Source organism: Agelaius phoeniceus, chromosome 1 (genome assembly GCF_051311805.1).
Source record: "Agelaius phoeniceus isolate bAgePho1 chromosome 1, bAgePho1.hap1, whole genome shotgun sequence".
Classification (NCBI taxonomy): Eukaryota; Metazoa; Chordata; class Aves; order Passeriformes; family Icteridae; genus Agelaius; species Agelaius phoeniceus.
Window position 1 is genome coordinate 115,327,788 of NC_135265.1, and position 13,523 is coordinate 115,341,310.

General features: G+C 39.0%; 1 protein-coding gene across 7 annotated transcripts in view; it reads left to right on the plus strand.

The window, feature by feature from the left end:
• LYN (LYN proto-oncogene, Src family tyrosine kinase) overlaps positions 1 to 13,523 on the plus strand; it is a 49,603-nt gene that overhangs the window by 25,797 nt on the left and 10,283 nt on the right. For all 7 annotated transcript variants that reach the window (XM_054633723.2, XM_054633746.2, XM_077185687.1 and 4 more), the window contains exons 8-10: positions 659 to 811; positions 6,700 to 6,882; positions 8,363 to 8,439. In XM_054633723.2, the coding sequence (XP_054489698.1) occupies positions 659 to 811; positions 6,700 to 6,882; positions 8,363 to 8,439 (413 nt within the window). The remainder of the gene's footprint in view (positions 1 to 658; positions 812 to 6,699; positions 6,883 to 8,362; positions 8,440 to 13,523) is intronic.

Here is a 13,523-nt window from a genome sequence, read left to right on the forward strand (position 1 = left end):
AATAGCTCCAAAATTCAGGGTTTTTTTAGTCTTGTACCTGGAAATAAAGACAGGACAATAAAATGTAGGACATAAAATCACATAGTAATTTTTCAAAGCCATTCTGAGGACTTGGCCATGAAATTTTTCTGAATAGTTAGATATGTGTGCTAGCTGTTCAGCACAGCTGGAAAACCTGAGAATTATTCAACATTCATATAAAAGTTATAGCTGGTCAGTGTCTGGAGAAAAAATAATGTTGACCTACTTATGCTTGCATGCACATCTGTCTGAAACTATGGTGCAAGAAAATTTAATGACAAAATGAGAATACAGATTCCAAACCTGACTCCATTGTACATCTTAATCAACATAGTGTCAGGAATAAGATCTGATATTGTACTTACTTGGTGCAAATTGTACTAAAACCCCTTAATAATCTGACAGTAGCCAGATGCATGTGATACTTTTTTATTAAATTTGTCTCTGAATGTGGAATTTCAGATCAGAGGCACTTAAACTTCTGTGAAAGCACCAGAAAGGCTACATTTTCATCATAGCATCTTGATATTTTGAACATTATTGTGGGCTGGCTGGTGCAATTATGCAATGTTTGTCTCAAGTCATGCAGCACAGGAGTGTAATGTATTTTGCATTTTGTTTTTCCTTTGAAAACCAGGGCAATCAGATGGCTTATGCAGAAAGTTGGAAAAAGCTTGTATTAGTCCCAAACCTCAAAAACCATGGGATAAAGATGCATGGGAAATTCCACGGGAATCGATTAAATTGGTGAAGAAACTTGGAGCTGGTCAGTTTGGAGAAGTCTGGATGGGTAAGTTTATTCTTTTGAAATGAGTATTTAACTCTGAAGGAAGTGTTCTTTCAGAGTCATTCAAAAAAACATAGTGGACATGAACCTGATCCTGTATACTTGTAAAACAGCAAAATCAGGCCCAGAATATACCTTCTTGTGAGGAGAGAGGGTTTGTGAAAGGGGGTAGATACCTGACAAGGAAGTGGAACAAATCCTTTCAGTGTTTCTTAAAGGAAAAGAATAGTGAGTAAGCACTGTAATTTAGAAAGTCAAGGACAATAGAGTCTTTTGTTATGTTTTGAGGCAGAAATACAAGATTATAGTAAGATGCAGCTCCTGAATCTCAAAACCAATGAGCCTCTCAGAACTTTGTTTCAAATCAGAAAGTGTTAAAGAATACGAAATAGAAAGAAACAGTGTCTTTTAGTGAACTGTGGATAGAGATATCATAGTCCATTTGTGAAGAAGATGCCTCCTGCAATGTAGTGCATGGTACTGCCATGCTGGGTGAAGAAAGGGAACAGACTTAACCCAAGAGTGTTGTCTGCCAGGGTGCTGCTCAGAAAGTGGGTGATTCATGTAGTAAGAAGACTGGAGATTGAACAGCCCATACCTTGACTCATCAGGCAGTAATAAAACTGTCATAAGACTTACAAGTTGTAAACATTAATATATGCCCAGCAGAAAATGATAGCATTAATTATTGCAACCTGAATAACCTGCTTTATTGGCTTACAAGCATATTTCCTCAGCCTTAGTGACTTCCTACTGGCAAGAGGCTATGCCCAGTGTCACATTCTGTGGAAATGGTTTAATCATCTTGCTTTTGAAATGCTGCCTTTTCTGACATCAGATTATTCTTTTGGCTTCTTCATTGCATGTTCTGTGTACTATTCATTGCTTACACACTTTTTGCCAGTTAGCATCTTAACTGAGGTAAACTATATCTTCCTCCCAAAGTCTTCATTAAGATGTTTTTTTCAGGCCAAGTATTCTCTTAGCCTTTCCCCAAATCTGTTTTTTGGGATGTTATGTTTAAGTAGGAATAAATTTGTTATAGTTATAATAAAAGATCAGATTATGGTGATGATGATCATTATTAATTTTAAGACCTAAGGTTCTATGGGCAGAGCATTTCTGAGCAACTTAAAAGTGTGTCCCAAAGCTGGCTAGAAGACACAAGGCTATGAAGTGGTCTCTGATAACCCATGGGAGTGTGTCAGTCTGACAGGAATGTCATTGCTTTGAAGAGATGCTCTCATTTAGAATAGCAAAGCACAGACTGGTGCAGTTTGAGTGGCAAATTAAACACACTCAACTGCAGTGTCAATCAGAAAGCTCTAACTGAGTCTTAGGTGCAGTCTTTTGGTATAAATCATGTAAAAAGTGCAAGCAACACATCTCTAATGTAATATATCCAAATTCAGCCTTTTATCTGCCTTCACAAGAGGAGGCTTAAGAAACCCTCCAGCTATGATATACATGAATGACAATTTAGATACTAGTCAGGACAAGTGTCAACCATTGTGCAGTTATTTCTGCCTAATAAACCAGGACAACAAATGTTTAACTTACACTGAAACACTGTGGAAGACTTTGTGGTAGGAGCTAATCACCTGCTTGAAAATGCAGATCATTTTGGGAAGTGACTACTTCTGCACATAGACACAGAAAATAATAGAACTTTAAAAGGGTGTTTCTGCTTCAAGATGCTTCCTCTTGTTTTTGTCATTATTTTAACATCTAAACTGGGCCTGAGCCCTATGTCTGAATTGCTGCACTGTGAGAAAAACTAATGTACTGTGAAAGCAATCGCTGCATTTCCTCTTCTTTGCTTTCTTTCTGAAGCGAAAGAAGATGATTTGCATGGCACAGATCCTCTCAAATCAGGAGCATGGTTCATCTTAGAACCAAGGAAGTTCAAGATGGAAAAGCATATTAGGTTAGCTATGTGTCAGCAAACCCTGTGTATTGTAATGATCACCCAGGGAGTTATGTAGGAGTACTGAGCAATAATCTGGTTGCTGTGCTCTCCTGATTTGAGAGCTGGTTCTTACACTGCCTCCTCACAGAGAACAAAATTGTTTTTCAGCGATCATGTGAATTAGAAATGTTGTTCCATGGTTCCATTACTAAATAAATTTCTTCTTGATAAAGGATACTTGGAATTGTGCTTTCAGAGGGAACAGTGTCCCACTCAGAGGAATTGTGCTTTTGAGTAAAGAAAGTTGTAGAGCTACTGGACAGTATCCCACAAAGAGCCACAGAGATGATGAGGGGACTGGAGCACCTCTCTTTTGAGGGAAGGCTTAGGAGGATCTTATCAGTGTATGCTAATAGCTGCAGGAGGTATGCAAGGTGGATGGAGCCAGGCTCTTCTCAGTGGTGCCCAGTGACAGGGCCAGGGGCAACGGGCACACACTGAAACACAGATGTTCCTTCCTAACACTCACTGTGTGAGTGGCCAAGCATGGCACAGGCTGCCCAGAGAGGTTGTGGAGTCTCCATTCTTGGAGAGAATCAAAAGCCAACTGGACAATTCCTGGACAGCCAGCTCTAGGTGTCCCTGGAGGTGTTGGATACAGATGTTTTTCACAGGTCCTTTCTGTGTTTCTGAGAGGTATAAGAATATAGAGATAATGCTGATACTGCAATGTGAAGATATGCAATTATAGCTTTTATGGTCTTTTCTTTTTAGTATCTCTGTAACTACTCTCTGAACATCCATGTGGATATCTTCCTCTTGAACAGTTTGGAGGAAATTAATTTATATTATGGAAAGAGTAAGAAAATCCTAGGAACAAAAAGCAGGCCTCCATATGCCCCCAGCACTTGGCTGTGTTCCTGTATGACCTGTGCAGAAAATGTGTTTTGTGGAATGGGCTGGTGAATCTCCTCCAGCTCTGAAAGAGTTGCTGTTACACAGAGAAAAGTTGCTAACAGTTTGCCTTTATTTTTTCTATCAATACAAGTGCAATTTTATGCATTTTATAGAGATTTTCTGGGTTTAGGCTACCCAGTTAGTGTTTATGTGTGCATTTTGGTCATCAGTGCAGCCTGGGCTTTCTGCCTTCACATTTAATGGGCTGTGTGGAGATGAGTGAGAGATGGAGCTGCTGCTGCATTATTCTGCTCTGCAGCTGAATGATGGCTGTAGGAGGTGAAGGAGTGAAGTGCTGATGTGCAGTTGGATGCAGAGAAGCTGCTGTTCCTCAGGCTCTTTCCCAGTACCTCCTCCAACAGTAACTGCTCCAGCCATTATCTGCCTTCTAGCAGTGTCTTATCTCCATAGCTCCAAGTTGTTCCAGTATACCCTGCAGGGAATTACTGGAAAAGCAGAGGAAGGAGAAAGCTGCATATTAGAGGCTTGTTCACAACGCTCTGCATCTTCAGTCCTGTTCAGAAATGTAGGCTCAACCTCACTTGCCTATTCCAAGTTCATATCACACCTTGGCCTGATTAAGCCCATGCAAGAATCTGGGGACAGCCTGGCTATGCAAGACACCTCTCTGTCTAAATAATAGTAATCAACTGCACAATAAATACCTAAAACACTTCTTTTTTTTTTTTTTTTTTTGAAAATTCAGTTCTAATATGTAAAAAAGAACATGGCTCATTGTGTGAGACATAATCACACAATCCTCAGACTTTCATGCTAGTGCTTGCTTCACATTTGATTCTTAACAGTGGCTAAAACTGCAAAGAGACTGCCTTCCTGCCATGGTATGACAGGTTTTTAGACCATGGAGTTCAGTGCATCTGAGCAGCTACTTTAGTGATGTGATGAAGCAGAGCAGCACTGCAAGAGCAGGGTCTATGTTTTATGCATTTTTGTTCCTAGTGAGAACTGATATGATGTGAATCATGATGCTCTGTGGTATTAATAATCCATGAAGAGAATTCTCAAGCAGGGCTAAGAGGAAAGTTAACAAGGCAAATGCAGTGATTATAGTGTAGTTTATTAATGAGTCACATCTTGCTTGCATCTCAGGTGTAAAAGATTCTCTTATTCAATAAGCTCTGAATTAGAATGTAAGTAATGTGTGCTTTGGAAGTGTATTTTCTTCTGCAGTTGTTAGAAATACCAGAGTGTGCTCATAGAGCTCATGGCCATCTTGTTTTGGTGTCCCATCACTCCCAATACATAATGAAGTGAATGAACAAGAGAGAAATCCAAGATAAGGTATTTCTAGTGCTCTCACCAGCTATTTATTTTATACAATACCAACAGAGAGTCAAGGTAGACTTCTTTACAGCAGAAAACCTCAGTATCACAGAAATGGTGTAGTAAAGCAAACTATCTTTTTTGAAACAAAAGACCTGAGTTTGATGGATATCTTTTGTGAATGTAAAATCCTGTTACATAGTTAATGTTAAGTGTGTTGGTCATAATTTCTTCACTGAAGGAGTTGTATTAATTAGTATGTTCAGTAGAGAATTCAACCAATTGAGAGTGGAGCTCATGCTCTGTTTTAGGGCATGGAATGGGATAGTAGAAATAGTCTTTCTGCTTCTTAAACAGAGAGAAATATATTTATTTTCTGTTATTCTGATAGTTATAAATCATATACCTGAGCTTTGACAGTGGATTTGACCTGTAACTGTAATTTCTTACTATTAGGTAACTTAGAGAAATGTCTTTGGTATGGTTTCACCTGACCATGTTTGGAAAAATAGATTTAATAATCATGCAGGTGGTGATGATTGTGGCATAGTGGCTTAGTGGTTTTTGTGGCATAGTGGCTTTTCTCAGGTGATGATCCTTCTACAAAAAAGATGCAGTGCTCAGAGCAAGCACTTAAGATCTGGAAGCTAGGTCCTTGTTTTGCCACTGATTTCTTTGGTTGGACAATAAATAGCATAAGGAAATGGTGGATTCCAGTTTAGAAGTGTATCCATCATGGCAATGGTCTGGATTGTTGCTGAATACGGAAATGAGTTATTTTGTTGAGTCATGAAGGTTTTACCTCTTCTGAGAAATATTTCTACCATGTTGCAATGGGTATGGTCAGGGATAAAAGTTGCATTTATATCCCTATTTCTCTCTCTTTTATTTCGTCATTTTTCTAATTATATGACTTCACAAGACAAACTTTAGGGTAAAGATAAACTTTAGGATCAGTGCTTGCTACTCTACATTTTTAATGCTACTTGGACATTTATTTATTTATTGTTTGACAAACATTAAATCTGAAAATAATTTGCTGCTTTTCTCTTTACTGCTAGTTGCTCTTTATATAATTAGAATGTTACATTAGAAGGTTTGCTAAACAGAGAAATGAGCCACAGGCACAGTCTCCTCCACTCCTGGCATGGGCTGTGTGATAAGAAGTTATCACATTTTAAATCTTGTGCTGAGCACTGCAGGATTGCAGTCCTGGCAGCGTGTCCTTGGTGGTCACGAGAACCACTCAGCTGCTCTTTCCCGTAATGCTTCATTTTGAGCACCAAGGGCTACAGGAAGGATTATAAGCATGAGACTGGCATGCATGAAATAAGTGGAATCATGGGATTTAAGATACTTCAGAAATTTCCAGGCAGTCCTTGGACTCTATTGTTCTGAGGCAATTTAAGTGGACATTCATTGAAATGTGCCTTGACTAAGTATTTCAGGGGCTACTTGTGAATGGAAACTTGGTATGAAGTAAGATCATTTGCTTGCTTTATTTTTTTTCAGATAACTGATTTCTAAAAATAGGGAATGGATCATTTTTCTCTGCAGTGCTGTATAAGTTGCAAAATAAAAAGGAATTCTAGCATAAATATTTGTGCTACATCTGGCACTTGTTTTCAGGCTCTCAGCTATTCCTGGAATCCAGCCTCACCTGCATTACAAATTCCTGCTGGTCAGGACACTGTGGGCTGCAGAGTGACTTCAGTGCACTGATCATGTTCCCTCCTTGTAGGTTATTATCATAACAGTACCAAAGTGGCTGTGAAGACTCTGAAGCCTGGAACAATGTCTGTGCAAGCCTTCCTGGAGGAAGCCAACCTCATGAAAACACTTCAGCATGATAAGCTCGTTAGGCTTTATGCTGTGGTGACCAAAGAAGAGCCTATTTATATTATAACAGAGTTCATGGCAAAAGGTGAGAAAAACATTGCATCTGCATGCTGATTTGGGCTGAGCTAGAGTTAATTTTCTTCCCAGTGGCTGGTATGGGGCTGTGTTTTGGATTTGTGCTGAACAGAGAGTTGATAATACAGAGATGTTTTTGTTATCACTGGGCAGGGCTTGCACAGAGCCAAGGCCTTTCCTGCTTTTTGTGCTGCCCCACTGGTGAGGGGGCTGGGGGTGCTTGGGAGGGTGGGAGGAGACACAGCCAGGACAGGTGACCCCAGCTGACCAAAGGGATATTCCAGACCATGTGGCATCATGCTCAGTATAGAAAGTGGGGGAAGAAGGAGGAAAGAGGGACAGTGTTTGTTTTCCTGAGTAACCATTAAATGGGATGGAGTCCTGCTCTCCTGGAAATGGCTGAGTACCTGCCTGCCCATGGGAAGCACTGAATTAATTCCTTGTTTTGCTTTGCTAGTGTGCACAGCTTTTGCTTTTCATCTTCCTATTAATCTGTCTATATCTCAGCCCATGAGTTCTCTACCTTTTACCCTTCTGATTCTCTCCCTGGTCCCACTGGTGGGAAGTGGGTGAGTGGCTGCATGGGTTCTGGTTGATGGCTGGGGTTAAACCACGACAATCTGCAAGCAATAGTTTAGTGAGCTCTTCTGCTTCTCCTAAACTAGTTCCCTTTCTTTTTAAAGAAAGGAATGATAGAGTTATTTTTAAATGTTCAAATATTAAACGGAGGAGCACCTATCCTTAAGATGGGCTGAAGCTTTAATTTTATGACTCATTACTGCATTTGTGAGATAAACCATTTTTACAGTTTTCTTAAATGCAGCATTTTCTATTGTTTCTGAATTGGAGGATAACCCCCAGAATAGCTCTGGCTCCTTTGGACTCCCTACCTAACTTTTGTTTCTAGTATCATAGCAAGGCAGTTAAAACAGACCTTAGGAATTGCCTTATGTGGGACTTGAATTGATAAAGGTGAGTGAGGAATGGTCCTGCAAGGGTGGCTGCACTACTAGGAAAGGACTCTATAGAGCATTCCTACATAAAATATGCAAAGTTTCCTTCTCAGATTATCTTGGATAGTAGTTTTTCTTGTTCTGTTCTGTTTTCAAGCAATTTTGCTGGTAATTTAATGAACAAATGTTGAAGCACTTAGTCTGTGTGACTTGGAAAGAATTGATGTATGTGATTCTCCTAGACAGCTTTCCTGATGGTCCAGAGTAGGATGCTTATTAAACTCAGCCCCATTGAACTGAGGTGTGATCTCATGGGAGTTTTCTACAGCCAGGGAAACAGCAAAACTTGAATGTCTGACATGCTGATTTGGGTTCCTGTCATTAAATCATGCAAAGAGACTGTCTTGCTGTTGTCAGCTTGAAAAAACATCAAAATACTTTACTGCATTAATTTTATTATCCAGAAAATTGGGGAACCAATGTGACATTTATTTTTGTTATAAGATGCACTGATCTAATCTTTCTCTGTTTTAACAGGAAGTTTGCTGGATTTTCTGAAGAGTGATGAAGGAAGTAAACTGTTGCTTCCAAAGCTAATAGACTTCTCTGCTCAGGTAAAACTTAAAAAATGTGCTCAAAATAATTTTTTTGAGGTTACTTCTCTGAGAGTCTGAAATTCATACTAGGCCATTTTATCCTAAGGATTTTTGCATACAAAAATGTAATTTACAGGTCAATTTTGAGTGAATACAGTTAATTGAAAGGAGGAAGGAGATGGAAGAGTTTTCAAAGGGAGTATGTGGTTAGGCTTAACTCTTAGATACTGCTGGTGACCTGTTCACATGGCAGCAGTACTCAGCTGCCTTCCTTTGTGAAAAGGCTGCTTTCAATTTAAGCAGCTACAAATTGAAAGTGTTAGGGCAAGTTTGTGAGTTTTTGCTTAGCAAATCCTTTCAGAGTTAATAAATATGTCATTTTTTTACTTCTTAAGTTAGGTTAACTGGTCAAACTCCTCTTAACCTCAGTGTACTCCTCTTGGTTTCAAATTCTTAGGTGAATTATTGTGAAATGGTGTTTCAGGTACTAATGTATGATTTATGAACCAGGATGATTGTTTCAAAATATACAAGTTATTTCTGTCTTAAATGAAATCTGAAGAGAGACTCTGGAGTGATTTGTGTGTCAAAGCCTCAATCAAAGCTCCCAGAGCCCGGGGTTTTTTCTTAGACAGTTATCAGAATTGGGTGTCCAGGGAGGCATGTAACAAAAACAGAGTAATAATTCTGCTTTTACAGGTTGTACTTCATGTTAGTAGTAGGTAATGATGGCATTTCTGGTAGGTTATTGTTAACCAACCTTTTTTGTTGTTTTTTTTTTAATGTGCATTAGAGTTTACAGATTATTGTACCCTGTTATGTTAACTTGTTATAACTCATGAGGAAAACAATAATAGGTATAATAAAGCATTAGGAATTTATACAAAAAATTCACAATAATAATATTATATGAATTTTAATGTACATTGCTATACAAATAATTATAGGATTAGATATTAGGAAGTATTTCATTACCAAAAAAGTTGTCAAACCTAGGAACAGACTTCCTAGAGAGGTGATCAATGCCCCAAACCTGTCATATTTTAAAAGTTTATTATTGTCATATTTTAAAAGTTATTTATTTGGTCAATGTCTTGATATATGCTTTAATTTCTGGTTAAAGTGGCCTGAAGTGGTAAAGCAGTTGGACTAGATGATCACTGAAGGTCCTTTCCATCAGAAACTATTGTATTCTATAGTATATTATAGATCACATATTGTTATGTAGATGTTCAATAGATCAAATACAGGTTTTTATTTCACATAGACTCAATGGAAGAGCTATTTTCCCTATAATTATTGGTTTATTGTGGCTATAGGCTCTTTAAATTTTATGAACTCTTTGGGAAATTTGTCCTTGAGAATTTATTTTTAGTGGGATAAAAGCTTTGTAGATGCAGAAAACCTGCTGGATCCCAGGTCATGGTCTGAAGACATGAGTGACAGTGGGCAAAAAAGAGGTAGCTTTGAAAATAATGTGTAGAATTCAAGAGAGCAAAGAATATCTGTGAGTGCTGATGTGAAAGGAGACCTGAGATGGGGAGAGAGAAGCACATGTGGTTTCACAGCAGAACATTTTTATTGGAGTTAGGGACGTTGTGTTCATTTTAAATTAATGCTGTGTTTTCAGAAATTTAAGGCTTGAACAGGGTAATGAGCTAAAGAGCAACTCTGTGTACAGCTTGGGTAAATCACATTGAGATAGCAAGGGTCAGAGATTGCCATTCTCAGAGCTTTGAAGGTCACTTCAAATGGCCATCACTTGTCACCCTGATCTGACAGCAACCCCTCACAGCCAGCTCCTGCACTGGGCCCAGGGGCCAGGACCTTGTGCTGCACAGGTGGTGTGAGAAGTCCCTCTTGTCATATAAGATGCAGATCATCAAGAGAAATTCCTGAGACTGGCTTGCAGTCATCTAAAGGGATATTCAGGAATGCCTCTCTGAGGATTTCTGGCTGAGGCCCAAACAAAACTTTGGAACAGAGATATTGGGATTTTTCTTACGGAAAGAATTTGTAGGGTTTTTGAGCACATTTGTAAAGAGCCCTTAATGCCACTGTCTGATAACAGGAGTGTGAGGAATAGACTTGCAGGCTGCATGTGTGTGGTTCCAGACCAGAGATTTCCCTCTGACCAACACAGATGTTCCGCCAGTCTTCTCTATCTCTGGCAGTCTGAATTAATTGATAGGTCTTTAGGGCAAAAGATGGACAGAAATCTTTTCAGACCTCTGCTAAGGTAACCTGTGGATCACACTTTTCCTGAATGTAGGCTGTGTGTAAAGGAGAACACAAGAGGTGTGTAGTTTTTTGGCGTGACTCTGGTTTGTACCAATGGAACACTAATTTATTTTTACAGAAGTGATGTTAGCCTCTCTGCAGAGCAAAGGGGAAAGAAATTTGGAGAGCTATGTTTCAGGAGAGTTTAAAATTAACATAGAAGGAAGCTTGTGGTGAAGAGGTGAGGATTCTTATTCTTAGATAAGATCAAGCTTTTTTTTTTTTCCTTGGTGGACACACACTTGAGCTCTTCATTAGTCTCTGATCATACCATTCTGGCAAAGCACTTTGCTTTATCCAAGATTCTCAGGAACACTGAAAATGCAAGAAATGGTAGCTGAGCATTAGGGCTTTTTTGCCCTCATCCATCTGTGATTTTACAAGACACAGGAGGGACTGGGAATGGGAGAAAGGGAGAGGAGGATGTGGTCTCTGTGACCATTAGCTGGGTAAAGAAGGCAGTTGTACAGGAAACCCCAGCTGAAGCTGATTTTCCAAGTCAAGAGCACCGTGGGTTGTTGTTTGCATTGCCAGGCTGTTCTTTAGTGCTCCTGAGCTCATTGTGCCTTTGCCTTGAAGAGTCTTGAAAAAAATACAAGTGTTTGCAAGAGGTGAAACACTCTGACTTTGCAAAATGAGGACTGCTCCTCTGGGTGAAATAAACAACTTTTTGAAAGTAAGCACTTTTCAAGCAAGTAATGAAATACGCTGCTGCTCTGCTATACTGGCTTAGCTGTCTGGTCAGGTGAGCACACCTGCTGATGGGGATTTTTGGAGACATAGCTGTTACTGGGTTACACTTACATCTAGTGCCTACCCTAACTTACAGCTGTGGGGTCTGGACTTTGGTGGTTTACTTTCTGTACTAATGGTCATGATTTGTGAAATCAGGTTTGTGGAAAAGATGGCAAGAAAATGCCTGCTGGGAAGGTGATACAGCTCAGTTTCTAAAGCAGCCTGCTCTCTGACAGAGCTGAAGGTACCTCTCGTGTTTTAATCAGTGCATATGAAGAGGGGCTGGAGGAATTTAATGTTAGCTATGCCCTGGCAAAGACAAGTTTATCCATTGGAGATGAATGTTAGAGGTCTCTGAAATTAGAATGTTTTAAGGGAAACTGAGTTTTGCAAGCATATCTGTGGCATTTCCTGTAGGAGTCAGCACCAGCCTGGCTCCTTCAGTTCCTAAAGCAACTGGAAGTCTCAGGGTTTTACTGGCTGGTTTCTCTCTTGCCTCAGAGGCAATTTACCAGAAGAGCCTCCAATTCTTTGTTTCACATTTCCTGAATTCATAGTTGTTCCTGCTTGATTAGATCTGCTGAAAACATATGACACAAATTCAGCAAACCTTTTGTATGTGTAAACTCTTCCTGCTTCTTATGCAAATCCATTACCATCTGTGTAGGATGCACATGTGTAGTGGCTGTGCTTAGGAGAACTGTACCTGTTTTTACTAAACAAACTCATAACTTTCTAAAGGGTCAAAGCTTTGTCCTAAAAACAGTCATTTCTTCTTTCTCATGCAGTGATGATAGTTTCATTAATTCTTCTATGATCTGCAGCTTGACTGGCAACTTCTTTCTGTCTTCCAAGGCTACAGTGCCATTGAAATAATAGTAAACTTAGAATAAAATAAATAGAGATTTTTGATGCAGTGTTTTAATTCCTCTCTACCCACATTTTTAAAATCATAGTGGAAAGTCATCCCTAGATTACAATTAATTTTAAGTCTTATTTGGCATTGTAATATTTCCACTGTGTATTCCTTTTCATGCTTCTTTGAATTTTAATGATACACTCTAATGTTCCAGTGCATAATTATATACATTACTTTTATAATATTTTTTTTCTCTGTGAATCTGCTTTAACTACATAGCTGCTTGACTGGGACAAGAGGAATATGATTTTGCAGCCTCTCCTGACTTCACCTTTAGGATAAGCACTGCTGCAAACTGAAAATTGTTATTACACTGATGTAAGATATGTAAGATATACACTTGAAGATATGTGTCTTTTGCAATAGTTTTCAATGGCCAGATAAAAAGGGTTTACACCCTCTTCACAGAAGAAGAGTCACAGGAAGATGAACTGTCTTTTTGAAAACTCTGTGATCAAGAAGTATATTTTATTTTATCATGCATCTGGACATTATTGAAAGGTACAGCTATTGAAAGGTTGATCCCAGACCACAGACAGCCCTGTCCAAATCAATAACACCTCCACTGTCTCCTGGAGGACTTTTCTTCCATTCTTACCCTGGGTGCACAGTTCCTAATATGTAGAGATTTGTTTGGGGTTTTTTTGAAAGTATTTTATTTGGGTTTTTCAAAAGTGTGTGTCAGTACTTCATTAAAGGTGACTGGGAACTACTTCCTTCTTGGCAGTAACACTTGAGCAGTGTAGGCAGAATTCTCTTTTAAAGGCCACAAAAGATATTCCTGAAGCCCAAATTAGCTTTCCCATTCCGCTCCTGAATAGATGTTACGTGTAGCTGAGCAGTCTTGACAGGTACCAATGATCATTAAAAGAAAGGGGAAAAGGCTTTAATTTTCTTTTGTTCATATGAATTTCTCTAGCATTAACATTTCATTTGGCAATGAAAATCCAACAATAATCATTAGGAGTTATCACGTGGGTTCTGGCACCCATCTCAATCAAAAAATCTCAATTTTTTTCCTTCTTCTTTTCCTATTAGGAAAGGTTTAACATGACCAGATGTGTGAATTCAGTTGTTTAGTCACTGTGTTTCCCCTCCTTCACTGATTCAAAATTCCTTGCTGTTAATTTTTTCCTACTTTGGAATTTTCTGCATTTTTCAGTGAATC